The 14,376-nt window shown below is 33.2% G+C and overlaps 1 protein-coding gene across 1 annotated transcript; it reads right to left on the reverse strand.

Annotated features, from left to right (window-relative positions):
• Positions 1-7,583: 7,583 nt before the first annotated feature.
• LOC140044144 (uncharacterized) lies at positions 7,584-13,452 on the reverse strand. The gene is made up of 5 exons (XM_072088623.1): positions 13,353-13,452; positions 12,409-12,520; positions 11,361-11,527; positions 10,439-10,587; positions 7,584-7,730 (listed from the first exon to the last, which is right to left on the reverse strand). Exons 1-5 carry the CDS (start codon positions 13,450-13,452, stop codon positions 7,584-7,586), a joined length of 675 nt encoding a protein of 224 aa, XP_071944724.1.
• Positions 13,453-14,376: the final 924 nt, after the last annotated feature.

Raw genomic sequence — 14,376 nt, forward strand, 5'->3', positions numbered from 1 at the left:
ATTAAGTATACCACTCAAATCATTAATGTAAATATTAAAGAGTAAAGACGACAACGGAGAACCTTGTTGTACTCCAATCGAACAATTAAAAGATGGACTAAGTTTGTTGCCAATTTTAACATGAGCAGATAAGTTTTGGTATAAGGAATTTATTATGTGTAACATTCTGCCTGAAACACCGATACATTTCAACTTATGTAGTAAAAGTGTATGATTTATAGAGTCAAAGGCACGTTTAAGATCAACAAAACAAACAAAAATCCTACCCCGCTTTTTATCTAAGTATTTAGAGATGAGGGTATCTAAAATGAATATATTATCTGTCGTTCTATATCCCTTACGAAAGCCTGCTTGTTCCTCATGAATTAACTTTTTACTATTTGTAAATTGTGTTAACCTAGAATTAAGAATATTTAAAAATATTTTTCCTAGGATTGGAATTAAAGAAATACCTCTATAATTTTCAGGTTTGTTTTTATCTCCATTTTTAAAAATTGGAACGATTAAGCTTGTTGCCCATTGTTTGGGAAATTTTTCAACTAAAAATATGGCGTTAAAAAGAATTTTTAAAATATCAAAAATAATGTTGGGGGCGTTTAGCAAAAATTCAAAATTCATTCCATCAATGCCGGGAGCTTTTCCACTATTTTGAGAATTAAATGCTTTTTTTATTTCATCCACCGTTATGTCGTGGTCTAAATTATCATCGTCTTCATTCTGTTGGCATTCTGTGATTTTTGGCAACTCAGCGCTACCAATAGACTCATCGTTTTTAAATAGGTTCTTAAAATGAATATAACATTGATTAATAGAAAGTTCGCAAGATAATTTCTGTTTTGTCTTCAACTTCATCCAAAACGTTTTGCTATCCTTTGTATTGAGTGAATCGATAATTTGTTTGCGTATTCTTTTATGAAAGTTATTTTTTTTGCATTTTAATAGCGATTTATATTGCTTTTTTATCTGAATATAATTATTTAAAAAAGGTTGAGTGCGCATAATTCTAAATCTCTTTAATGATTGTTTAACCTGCATTTTAAGGTTCTTACAATCTTTATCAAACCATTCGTTTCGTTTTGTAGAAGTTGAAGACTTACTTGTTTGTGTATACTTAATTCCTTTACATACGTATTCAAAAATTTTACATAAATGTGAAACTGCCTCATCAATTTTATTTTGAGAGATAGCATTCATAAAATCATTATCAATAGTTTCAATGATATCATGTTCCCATCTGACTTTGGATGCATTAATGTAACTGTTGGACCATTTGAACGTACTCTGGGTAAACGTGTCATCTTCATTGACAATCATTTTGGTGTGTTCTTTGTCTTTGAATTGAATACTAAAGGCAATTGGCATATGATCCGATTCAACACGGTCATCAATTCTTAAATAAGATATTAGTTTAAAGTTGTTTGAGTTAGTAAGAAGGTAATCACATACACTTTTACCTTGTGAACTGATAAATGTAAAACCACTGGATGATTCTTTATCAATTCTACCATTTGTGATTCGCATACCAGTTTCTTTGCAAAATTCTAATATATCTTTACCGTAGCAATTTAGTATACAATCAGAATTCGTTCTACTTTCAATCCGGATGTTGTCTTCCAGAAATAGATTATTGTTCCATGTGTCATTTTCGTCAGCAGATATGTAATCGTCCTCCGAACCAGTTCTACCATTAAAGTCGCCAACTACATATACTATGTCTGATATTTGGGAGCTGTAATGCAAATATTCGTTAGATAAAATGTCAAAAAAGTCAGTTGTCGCGTAACTGGATGTACTTGGTGGTCTATACAAAAAACCGATTACAACAGTGTCGGTTGGGGATAGAGTAATCCTTAACCAAATAATGTTATTCGATGCACTTGGCAGTTCTTCAACGACGAGATTTAATTTATAATATACCATTACGCCTCCACTATTTCTTCCATGTCGACTTGTTTTATCTGGTAATTTTGATATGCAAGTAAAACCTTCAACATTGTAATCGTTCCGATATTTATCCCATGTTTCACTAAAACAAATTATGTCAAATTTGTTAACATACTCAATAAAGTCAGAATCAGCGAATTTGTTATTAATACCGTTAATATTCCAAGAAATACAATCAATGTGTTTAGTGACTTTCAAAGATGGTTCAGATTGTTCTTCATTAGGACCACGGCCAAAACCCTATTTTGTGAGGTTTATGATTTTGTTGTCTTCTACGTTGAATGTATATACTTCGTCGCCTATAAACAGCTTATCATATCTGAGCCGAAAACGATCGTTGTTTTTGATTGCTTGTTGTATCCTTGGTTGTAGGCCTTTTCTAATTTTACGGACTCTGAAAGTATAATCTTCACCCATGTTAATTTTTGATTTATTTCCAGTCATTTTCCTTTTGAGTGCTCTATTTTTGGACATTATTTCATCTTTTTGTTTGTAGCTAGTAAGTTTTGCTATGATTGGTCGTGGGTTACTTTTGCTGTGCAATCTATGCGCTCTCTCGAAAGCGACCTCTTCGATTTCTAAATTTGTTGTTATATAATCCTTTACCTTTCGTTCGCAGTCAAGCCACGTTTCATTTCTATCATCTTCAGGGATATCATAAATAATGATGTTATTACGACGACTTTCAGCTTCTAGTTTATCTAGTTGTGTAGTTATAACTTTGTTTGTGTTTTTTAGTCTTATATTTTCTTCTTCCAAATCAGTTATTTTTTTAGTTAGCCTGTCAAATCCTTTCGACATATCTCCTTTAATTGTAGCGAAATCAGAAGCTATCCTATCCATTTTATCGTTTAAAACTGTATTCATATCGTTAAGTTGTTTCAAAACATCTTTCAATGAAGGTTCCATTCCCATTGATTCTTTAATTGTTGTTTGTCTGGTTTCTATAGGACCCGGATTTGTTTCTATATCGCCGGCTATAATAAGTAGCTTGAATGCAATTGGTACGAGAACAATGGTATTTATAATTATACTGACAATCATTTTATAGTAGTCTTGGGTATTCCAATTGTTAATAGCCATCTGCTATAGACCATTCACTATTTTATGAAACATTCCTCAGTAAAATGGGGGTTTTGTCCATAAATAAATACACACAAATTCAACTGTGTAAATCAATGGTGATTATTAATGGGTAATCCGTTCTAGATTATACTAAATAGACAGTGGTATGTTTAAGTTGTGCCGTTATGAGCTTACCCTCAGCGGGAAATATGAGTTGTTCAGCTTGGCGTGTTTTAATCGCTGGTTTAGCTTGGCTAGCGATAGCTTACTTTCCTCGGCAAAGTGTTGGTATATAGTCCATGTAAACGCACAAATAAATTCAACTGTGTAAAGTAATGATGATTATTGATAGGTAATCCGTACGAAATTGATCCAAGAAAAAAAAAAGTCAGAGTCTAGGCTTAAGGTGTGCCGCTGTGATTTGATCTGCAGCGGGAAATATGAAGTATGTTCAGCTTGGTGTGTTACAGTTAGTTGAAACGCCGGTTTGGCTAGTATGGCTAGTATAATAACTATTGATTGTTCTAATTAAAACATTACCATTAATTCGTTTCTTTAAAATATATGCATGATTTTCCTTGTATACTTAGGAACTTTCGATTAGACATATACCCTCTGGTTAATATAGATCCCGAGTTTCCGAATTCTAGAAAATGGAAACAATCTCAGAAAATCTGAGTATTCTTAATTAAATCTAGAAAAACACAGATGTTGGCCTATGATTTTTCTAGATGAATCTAGAAACTCATATATATCCGAGATCTGAGATATATATCCAAGATCTGAGTTTATAGACACCCTTCTTAGGTTATAAATAAAGATTAACCCTTTGAAGACGCGAGGTTTCTACCCCAAGTCACTGAGGCTAAAATAAGGTATTTTTAATAGGTTTAGGAAAAATGCAAAATACATTTTTAACTGTAACTTTCTGCAACTACTTTACTTTCTGCCTTCTGAAAAATGTCATTTTTTTACCTAGGTCAAAGTCAAATGCTCAAAAATTGCAATTTCAGTGACCCCCAAAAGTCAACCCGTACATATACGATCGAGCCTCGCGTCCTGGGAGAGTAAATTACCCCGTGTGGGAAACGGATCACGTCTTCAAAGGGTTAAATAAGGATATAACCTCTAGTCAATGGAAAAAAATAACATTAACGATTTAGTTCTTTGGAAGGAGACGCCTGTTTAGTTCATGTTTCATCATGAAATTAGAATTTAGCCTGTGGCTAACGAGACAGAATAGGCCTATAGGCCTAATTCAAATAATTATTTTATATACAAATGAAGCAAAGTTAGTACCGTATACCAAAACATTTAATAATTCTAGAATATCAAATGGCCATCTTCAAAAAGTTCTACATTTGTCTGTGGCATACCATTCTGAAGATTATCAATTTCGTCTTCTCCAATGAAGTCCCCTATGTCTTCCTCTCTGCTGTAATAATCGCATGTAGAGACTGGAATAAACTCCGTTAAACCAGCGTGTGCGTTGACTCTTTTACACGTAGAACCTCATCTAATTTCCAGTAAGGATCTGTAACGTTCTCTCGTTCACATTTTTCTGACTTCTGAGGTTTATCCGAGGAAACTGACTTCATTGGCGTGTAAGGATTTGAGTCCTGCTTATTTCTTGTGCTTTCCACGAGTAATGGAGACAATTGCAGTGCATCATCATCACCTGTTTGTTGCAGGCGGAAGTATGCCGTGCTTTCCTCTTTAACTGCCATTTTGTCAATGGTAACTGGTGATGAGTTTATAAAACCACTTTTCGTAACTGGTGAAACTTGGTCGATAGACGGTACAACCATGTAAATGTTTTTCCCTTCTATCTGAGAATCAGGACTAAACTCTTGAAATCCTTGATCAGAACTTGTTGAACTGCGGTACGATGTAGGTAAGTCCGACTTCTTCGTCTTCAAATCATCAAAAACTTCCTTTTCTACTGATCGTGGACGAACGGGGCTAATTTCCTAAATAAAAGAGATATCTTTATTAAACATGTTATTTCACGTCTGTTAGGACAAATACAGTGAATGCGTGGTTCTAAACAACATTTCATTACCACGCAAAGTGGATTGAATTTCGTGAAATACACACCTACATCATTTAGCTAGAGGACCCTAATATTATTTTTAATGAAAGGATCTACACGGGTTTTCCTTATTAAAGATGACAAATAAATAATAAATCATCTAGGCTGCCTAGCCCTTAAAGATGTATTGTCCCCCAAAAACCTGAAAAATGAAGATTAATTAAATCAGAATTTGGATAGGTTATAATAAAGTTTATCACTTCCATAGAAAAACAACGAAAAAAAAATGTTTTTACTTACAAAATGACAAAATAAATGGTTAAATTTAACCAAAACCCACTGGCTGGCAGCCAATATGACTAGTTTATTTTAAATTACTGATTTTTCAGGTAAATACATTTTTTTTCGGTCCAATTTTTAGTCAAAAAGATAACTATTATGTGACATTAAAATGGCATATTCAACAAAAAAAGGATGTATTGTCTTTAACTTGAAAGCAATAAAGACATGATATTTACCACTTTGAAGAATTTTGGGTCAGGCCATTCAATGAAAATTCGCTTACGTATATACGCATTAAAAGCTCCAAAAAACAGCATAACAAATAAGATAATAATTCCCACCACAAGAAACGGAATGATAAATTCATCTGAAAGTACAACATATCATGAATTGTTGCAAATTTTCTGAAAACATGAACATTGTAAAAGAAAAACAAGAGAAACAATCATTTTTTTCTCTATATGGATTATGAACAATATACGATCACATCTAAAACAATAGAGGCACTTCTTTAATTTGATCACACAAATGCACCCAAAATATTATTCAAGCAGGTAGTAAAATTACGCTATTTTCAGATTAACGTATGGCTATTGGTAAATTTGCCATGAGAAGATATTATATGCAATAGTGAAGCTATTTCTAAGCATTCAGTAGTAGAGAAACAACAACAAGTAGGCCTAACATTGTCGCAATTAAACTCGACATGTGTGCTATTCTAAAGTGTAATAATTGTTAATAGGCTTATTCACATACCAGGCTCATCTTGCACTGCAACTGTATTAAGAGTTACAGGTTGTCTCTCGGTCACCAAACCTAAAAAAAAATGAAATTGGTAAATATGAGGCTCTAATGTCTATCTCTAGTTATACATTATGTGATGAAGTAAAATAGATTATGTAAATTTGTTAACATTAAAGTAAAGTAAGTGTTGAGCACTTTTCACATACTAGGCTCATCTTGCACTGCAACTGTAGGCCTATTCAGAGTCACGGTTCTCTCGGTCACCAAACCTAAAAAAAAAATGAAATTGGTAAATATGAGGCTCTAATATCTATCTCTAGTTATACATTATGTCATGAAGTAAAATAGATTATGTAAATTTGTCAATATTAAAGTAAAGTAAGTGTTGAGCACTTTTCACATACTAGGCTCATCTTGCACTGCAACTGTAGGCCTATTCAGAGTCACGGTTCTCTCGGTCACCAAACCTAAAAAAAAATGAAATTGGTAAATATGAGGCTCTAATATCTATCTCTAGTTATACATTATGTCATGAAGTAAAATAGAATATGTAAATTTGTCAATATTAAAGTAAAGTAAGTGTTGAGCACTTTTTCAGAATATTACCGTAGCTTTTGAGAAGAAGCCAAATGATTTCTTAACTTTACTCAATGATACAGAAAGTTGGTGCATACTTTTGGTTCTGATTTAACCATTATAATGAAATTCTTATTTATTATTAGTTATATAAGTATTAATTGACGATGAAAACAAAGTTTACCCCGAATATGGGTGTTTTCCAAATACATGCACAAGCGAACCCTCTAGGTATCATAAAGAGACATAGGCCAACATACCTTGTTTCAAGCATTTGAACTCATATAATATCCTTGTTGGAGGACCTTCAACTTCGACTTCAAACGTGTCTACCTGAACACTCCTTAGCTCTAGATTATAGACAATGGTGTTCTCTGTGATGTTGTTGCACGGCACATTTATGTCAATCTTATTCAATGTTAATTCTTCCTCAACAATTTCATTTAGTGATTGTCCAGTATAGTTTCCCGTAATGCGGTAAAAATACTGAGTTTCTTCATTTGGTGTTTCCCATTGTAGTGACAAGACGTTTTCTGACGATGTTACGTTCACGTCTATGATCATAGAAACTACAAAAACAAATTTAAAAAAGAAAATGTTCTAGTCACGTACTGATATATATTGATCGAGAAGGTAAACTGTTATTTTTATATACATTATGAGGATTTTGATATTTAATTTCATTTGGTCATTATTAATGCAGATCTGATTAGTGAGCACATAATGACAACTCTATTTTGCAGCTGTCACTAGATACTATCTAGCTGACTATTGCAAGTTAGTTAGATACAACTGGAGGTGGATTAAATACACTATTAGTGACAGATGTAAAATTGGATGTAATGACCCTAATCACTACATATGGTTATTTGAACATTGAATGCAATTTACAAACGTGTAGAAACGATCTAGGTACTAGGTATACGTATTCTAAATTACTTTAAAACTCACTGGGTAGTGTGATAATTGGACTCCAATCACTGAACTGGTGATGTAATGAAAACCTTGATCGCACTTGAAATTCATATTCAGCCACAGCTGTCGTAATCTCCTCAATAATTATCTGCTTTTTATGCTGTTTTTCAATCTAATAAAAACAATTCGCTTTTAGTCACTTTATCAATTATTGGGAGCTACATGACCTTATTTTTCTTTTGAAGAATTTTTTTACGTTTCAAGAATCTTTAAAGGGGGATTCTGGGTTTAAAATTGCTTTTAAATATCGTTTATTTATTAAATAAAAAATATTATAACAATATAGACATGTCAGAATGAAGAAATAATAACGAGAAATTAAAAAAAATTAATTTCATATACATTTTAGGGTAAATTCATGGAAAGTCTGTTTTTCAGCAGCTTAGGGAAGCTCATTAATACTCATGAGATATTCACAGAATCACGTCATCAGTGGATTCCAAAATCGCGACGTCAAGCTTGTACGTTGTGTTCTCTCTCCTCTCTGTCAAACGACGACCACCCGATCATTGTGAAATACATTTTTTTGTAGATTTGCTAAGCTAGGCCTAATTAAAGTGTAATAATAACAGTAGTAGCATATATTTATTTGACATTTAATGAAATACAAAATTTAGTACAGATTACGGAGTCATAAATTATACTATTTTTATACCTCGAATTAATAGTACAGATCGTATTTCGGCTTCACGTACTAGGCTAGGCCTAGCCTAAATAATATTATTCATGCCGGGGTGAGAGCCATTTCTGACTAGGGATTCCATGCCACGATGGCTACGTTAAAACATCGCTATGTCTAAATGTCTAAAGATACGGTACCGTATCCATACTTTAAAAAACTAAAGGTACGGTAATTATAGAGGGCGCTATGTAATGTGGATGTTAATCAAATAGGTTATTGCATTGGTTTTCTGCAAGCCAGCTGTGTAGGCTAGTGGGCATGTGGTGAGGCTTTGGCCTAAGGGGTTGTAGGTTCGATACTCTTCTTGACGTCTTTTTTTTAGTTTTTAATTTAAGAGAGATTATTTAGAGGGTTAGGTTTTTAATAATATTATTTAGGAAGGAGTTTAATATTTAGGAAGGAGTTTTATATTTAGGAACGAGTTTTATATTTAGGTACGAGTTTTAGGAATGCAATTTTACCGGACTTTTAGCAAACGGAAGCGCCCTCTATAATTACCGTATCTTTAGTTTTTAAAAGCATGGATACGGTACCGTATCTTTAGCAACGGCGTTAAAACATTGGGGCCATCATTCATCATGGGCCTAGCTAGCCTATTACTAAACGATTGGCCCATCAATAACAAAACTCAGTGGATTCCAAACCCATCCTATCAAACCAAACTCCTAAACAATCTAAACCTAAAACGTTCTACAAAAATCGGCTGTAAATATTGAGGCAAAACAAGGTCCGATCGCGTTGCCGTCCGCACGTCGTATGGTGTCCCGATCGTCTAATAAGTAGGCCTAGTTTACTCTCCAAAAAAGCGGATACTGCATCAAGCAAGTAGACCGGTAGTAGGAAGGAGACCTAGCCTAGCCGATCCGGCCCAGTTAAAAATTGAGCTAGCTAGAGTGTAGTAGACCCTATGCGAATTGATACTACCAGGCCTTTCTTTTACTATAGGCTACACTTGTTAAAATTAGCAATACTGTACTTATGTTTACAAATATTCCAACTCTCTCATTCGAGCTATATTATTTATACCATTCCGGTGGGTTGAGTCGACCTTCTATCAAATACTGTACATCGTTCATGTTGTGATTATAGACGGGGTATACTCGACCCGACCAGTTTGGTATTGTATACTGTATCTGCTTATCACGTGACGATGCCAGGCATGGGCAGAGAGAGCACGTGTATCGTCGTCTCGCTCTCCTCGCTCAGCAGGAATGTATATGTTACGCTTCATTGATTTTGAAGGCTTTCCCTAAGTCAGTGCGAAAATCGGCAAACGTAAAGTGCAAACTTATCTAATTTTTCACTGTTTTGATGGATTTTCATAGAAAATTGACTTTATAAATGGGAAGACCGACTAAAATTACATCAGATAAGTATAATTTTACAAAAGTAATTGATATGGTTAATGATAACGAGTCGTCGGAAGATTTACCATTTCACGAATTTCCTATTCTGTAACCACAGTGTGATTTTGCCGTAGCTGCACTTGTAATCTGGCCTCATTTCACAGCCTTCGTTCTGCTTCACTGGGCGCTTATATAAATTGAAACTTTTACCGTTCAAGAGACAAACAAATATATTTTACATTTTTTACTATTCATTTTAAACCCGGAACCCACCTTTAAATTTTCTAATGAAACTGTACGATCAAGAGCGTCAAAAGTTTCAGATGTTTTGTAGAAGATGAATAAATTATTATTGTCATGTCATCACAGTAGCTTACCACAAAATCAGTGCAAATATTTTCACTTGCACTGATGGAGGGCAAGTGCTGTCTGAAAGCTACAAAAAATTCATTTTGATTTAGGTCTTTGCTTATTTTATTTTGCATCTCCATTGCGATCTAGCCACTGATACCTACAGTCTCGTCATTTTTTAGTAATTTGCCTTTAGATTAATAAATAAATTAAAATAAATAAATTCTAATCCTGGATAACGGTATAACAATCTTTTAAAATGTGTGCTTTAATATTTTGAAAAATTGTTTAATGAAACCAAAACGACAACGTGATCTTTAGGAAGGAAGTGGTCTTTTGGTGCATACGTGATATACGATAGTTATTCCACAATTTGTTGTCTCCTGATAATATACTGTAGATATGACAAAACAAATAGTGAAAATGATTGTAACTTCATACCTCTTCCTTCCATGTTTCATTTAAACGTCTGTAACGAAGTTGAAACCATAGCGAGTTACAATAATAGCAATCTTCTTGTAGTTTCCAGAATACTATGACGTTTGATTCCTCCACTGAAACGTTATCAATTAATGGTGACAAAGGTACGGCTAAAAAAACAACAAAATGAAACGATTAGATCGTGCGTACAGCCATGAGAGTTACTCCAGTGAATATTTAACGATTAGATCGTGCATACAGCCGTGAGAGTTACTTCAGTGAATCTTTAACGATTATAATAATCGTGCGTACAGCCATGAGAGTTACTTCAGCGAATCTTCAACGATTAGATCGTGCGTACAGCCATGAGAGTTACTTCAGTGAATCTTTAACGATTAGATCGTGCGTACAGCCATGAGAGTTACTTCAGTGAATCTTTAACGATTAGATCGTGCGTACAGCCATGAGAGTTACTTCAGTGAATCTTTAACGATTATATCGTGCGCACAGCCATGAGAGTTACTGCAGTGAATATGTAACGATTATATCGTGCGTACAGCCATGAGAGTTACTTCAGTGAATCTTTAATTTAGATAAGTAACGTCTGCCGTACATCAAAAGACATAACAACAGAATCATTGAGACATTCTAAGGTTACCGAACATTAGTTCATTTAGGAGACACAAAAGCAAACCTAACTTTACTAGTGTTTATTCGTCATGCCAATCTTCAAACAATTTAGATATTATTTAAGATTAAAAATTATGATTTTTGTTATTTTATACTTCAAAAGCTCATTGAACGAAACCTTGTATCCCCGCCGGATTAATCACATAAAAGAGATTAGAAATTTGATCTTCTGTGGTGCTTGTATATTTTATGAAATAATTTGATGGTAATGATCTATATTTCCCAAACTTGTGCTAAATATTTGCCTACAGACCTTCAGTCTTAGAATCAAATGTGGATGTTGTATTTGCAGTACCAAACATATTTTCAACAACTACTCGTACTAGATGTGCTGTCATCGGATTTCCATCACTTTCTGAAACTTTGCACGTGCTGTCGTTTAGCTTATTAGAACAGTCGATCCACACATTAGAACTGTTTCTAAGAATTAAAACAATTTATAATTCAATATTAATTGTTAGGAATCAAAATTCTATAAACAGTAATCAGTAATCTGTAATCAATAATCTGTTCTCGATAATCTGTAAACAGTAATCAGTAATCTGTAATCAATAATCCGTAATCAATAATCTGTAAACGGTAATCTGTAAACAGTAATCAGTAACAATAATCGGTAATAAGTAATTGGTAATCTGTAATCAGTAATTTCTAATCAATAATCTTAAACCAATAATCTGTAATCAGTAATACTCAATAATATTTAATCAATAATCTGTAATCAGTAATCTGTAACAATAATCGGTAATAAGTAATTGGTAATCTGTAATCAGTAATTTCTAATCAATAATCTTAAACCAATAATCTTTAATCAGTAATACTCAATGATATTTAATCAATAATCTGTAATCAGTAATTTGTAAATATAATAGTATTATTTTGTTACTTTGTCCTTTTGTATAATATTTGATTATGCACGTGCAGCTGTTGAATTTAATGAAGGAGCGATGAACAGACAACTGGTTGGTGTCACATTACGAGACACTGTGATAAGAGAAGAGTAAGAATGGCAGCCGACAACCGGCAACAGAAGGGAAGGGACGACATTATTTCTAATACAGGAAAATCTTTGGCTAGGCCAGCACAGAACAGAAACGAATCATGGCAAATGCTTGTGGAGGGCTACAGTACATCCGACAGTGTTATGATGGAGCCGAGGTAAGGAAAGGTCATGCATTCTGTATTAGACATACCTAAAGAAATGTTTCATTTGAAATGAAACATTTAAGAAATTTATTATTTATGAGAAAAGTAATGATTCTAATTATTTTTTTTCTTATTTATCAATAATACAAATCACTTACTGAAATTGAAATGTATAGACAGTTCTAACTCCGGTGAATTCCGTTGCCCATGTACACCAATAATCAACAATATTTGTCGATCTGCAGTTTAATGTTGGAGACGATGGCACGACTAAAAGATACAAATATAGTATAATATATAATATAATATAATAATATAATATTTATTCGGTCATCAATGTAAAAATAACCAGGAATGAGAATAGGCTAAAGCCCAAACAGATTCTGCACTCACTCCATACAATACAATCAGTTAAAGATAAAACCATATACAAGAAAAATACAAATAAATTATACATAACATGAAATATAGTGTTTTGTTAGAGCAGCCTTAAATATTGAAATTGTTTGTGAATCTTTTATGTCATTTGGTATTTGCTCCCATAGTCTAGGAAAGGAAACAAATACAGAATTATGAAAAGTATTGCCTTTCGAATTCCAACGTAAAAGCCTACCCGGACATCTTTCACTAGTTTTAATATACTCATTGAAAGAATGGGGACAGTAACCTTTCAACACCTTAAATCCTAATGAAAGTCTATGTAATTTAAACAAGTCATCAATAGATAATAATTCAAGCACTTTCAAGGTATATAACTATCTGTTGTGTGGATTCTTATTACATGTAAGGAGTGGTTTTCAATAATAACAACTCTCATCTCAGTCTCCAACCACATACAATAACAGACGGAAACAAATGTTTTAAATATATCATTAATCTGGGACGGTGCGGCCATACACGCCAATTGCCACATGTACCGCCGCAACATCTCTTTTTATTAACGGTGATTAATTAGATTCTAGGACTTCATAAAGGTAACATTCAAGATACACCTCGGTCCCGTTCATGATTACACGTAAGTTTGCTTCATGGATCAATTATCGTTAACTTTGGCGGGATCAAATCATGTTTTCAAAACTATGTATGCCATTGACTAACTTACTACCAACTGTAAATGACGATTCTGATCTATTTGTCGTTACTCTTCCATTTTGTTTTTCTACAAGTAAAAAGCATTCAATCCAATGTTGATAACCTGTCATGTTTAGGTTTGTTAAGGTAAGAATGGCTTCTGTATTTGAGATTACAGCAGTATTTTTTCCTAAATTAATAGGTACTTCGTCAACTTTCCATTCAATATCCGAGGCATTGTACGATGTTTTTGTTTGATCTAACGTACATGTGAAGTTCAGGGTGGAACCGGCCAACGAATATGGATCAACGGGCGTCAGTTTAAGTGCTGCAATAAAATAAAAAAATGTTTAGGTACGTACAGCATATAAGTTGTGTCCGCACCCAACAATATTACTGTACAAATAAGAAAATAATGGTAACATTGTAAAGAACAACAGTGAAATAGTTATTTAAAAAATATTTATTAAAGAAAAAAATTGAAAAAAGAAAGTTGTTAATTGTTTAACATTATAAAGAAGATTTATTAACCTATCATGCAAATATTTCTATTTTGAAACATAGGTGTATTATAAGAAGTAAGTTCCATCGTTTCCTCAGAATATAATTCTTAAGTTAAATAGTTAAAATAAACAAAATGATGGTGTCTACTTACATGATGTAGCTTTGAAAGCGCAGACAGTGGTCAAAATAATCCAAATCTGGAACGTACACAATGGAATGTTTAATGTATAAGAGAGTTCTGCCATCGTCTTTGGAACAATAAAAAGCTAATGATAATTATACATAGTATTAACGTGATTGGTCGAAATGAATTATCGGAATGATCGTTCTAAATGATAATCGTATGACGTCATCGAAGTACACAAAATAAAATGAGAGGGTTAATTTAGTGTCAAAATCAAAACATTAACTCTAAGTGACCGGAAACATTCTTATTGAAAGGCAAATGTAACCTTTTTTATGTAATATAACGGATATTGCCTTATTTTAAAGATATTTTATAACATTTGAGATCCTCGTTTAGTAGTCAATATATTTTCTCACCAGACTAT

The sequence above is a fragment of the Antedon mediterranea genome, chromosome 3, assembly GCF_964355755.1.
Source record: "Antedon mediterranea chromosome 3, ecAntMedi1.1, whole genome shotgun sequence".
NCBI classification, from domain to species: Eukaryota; Metazoa; Echinodermata; class Crinoidea; order Comatulida; family Antedonidae; genus Antedon; species Antedon mediterranea.

Bases quoted from the DNA above. Each gene is read 5' to 3' on its own strand.
- LOC140044144 (XM_072088623.1), bottom strand. From the start codon at position 13,452: ATGACAGGTTATCAACATTGGATTGAATGCTTTTTACTTGTAGAAAAA. The intron at 12,521-13,352 runs GTAAGTTAGTCA...TGTATCTTTTAG, and splicing joins ATCGTCATTTACAGTTGGTA to TCGTGCCATCGTCTCCAACA. The intron at 11,528-12,408 runs GTAAGTGATTTG...TTTAATTCTTAG, and splicing joins GTCTATACATTTCAATTTCA to AAACAGTTCTAATGTGTGGA.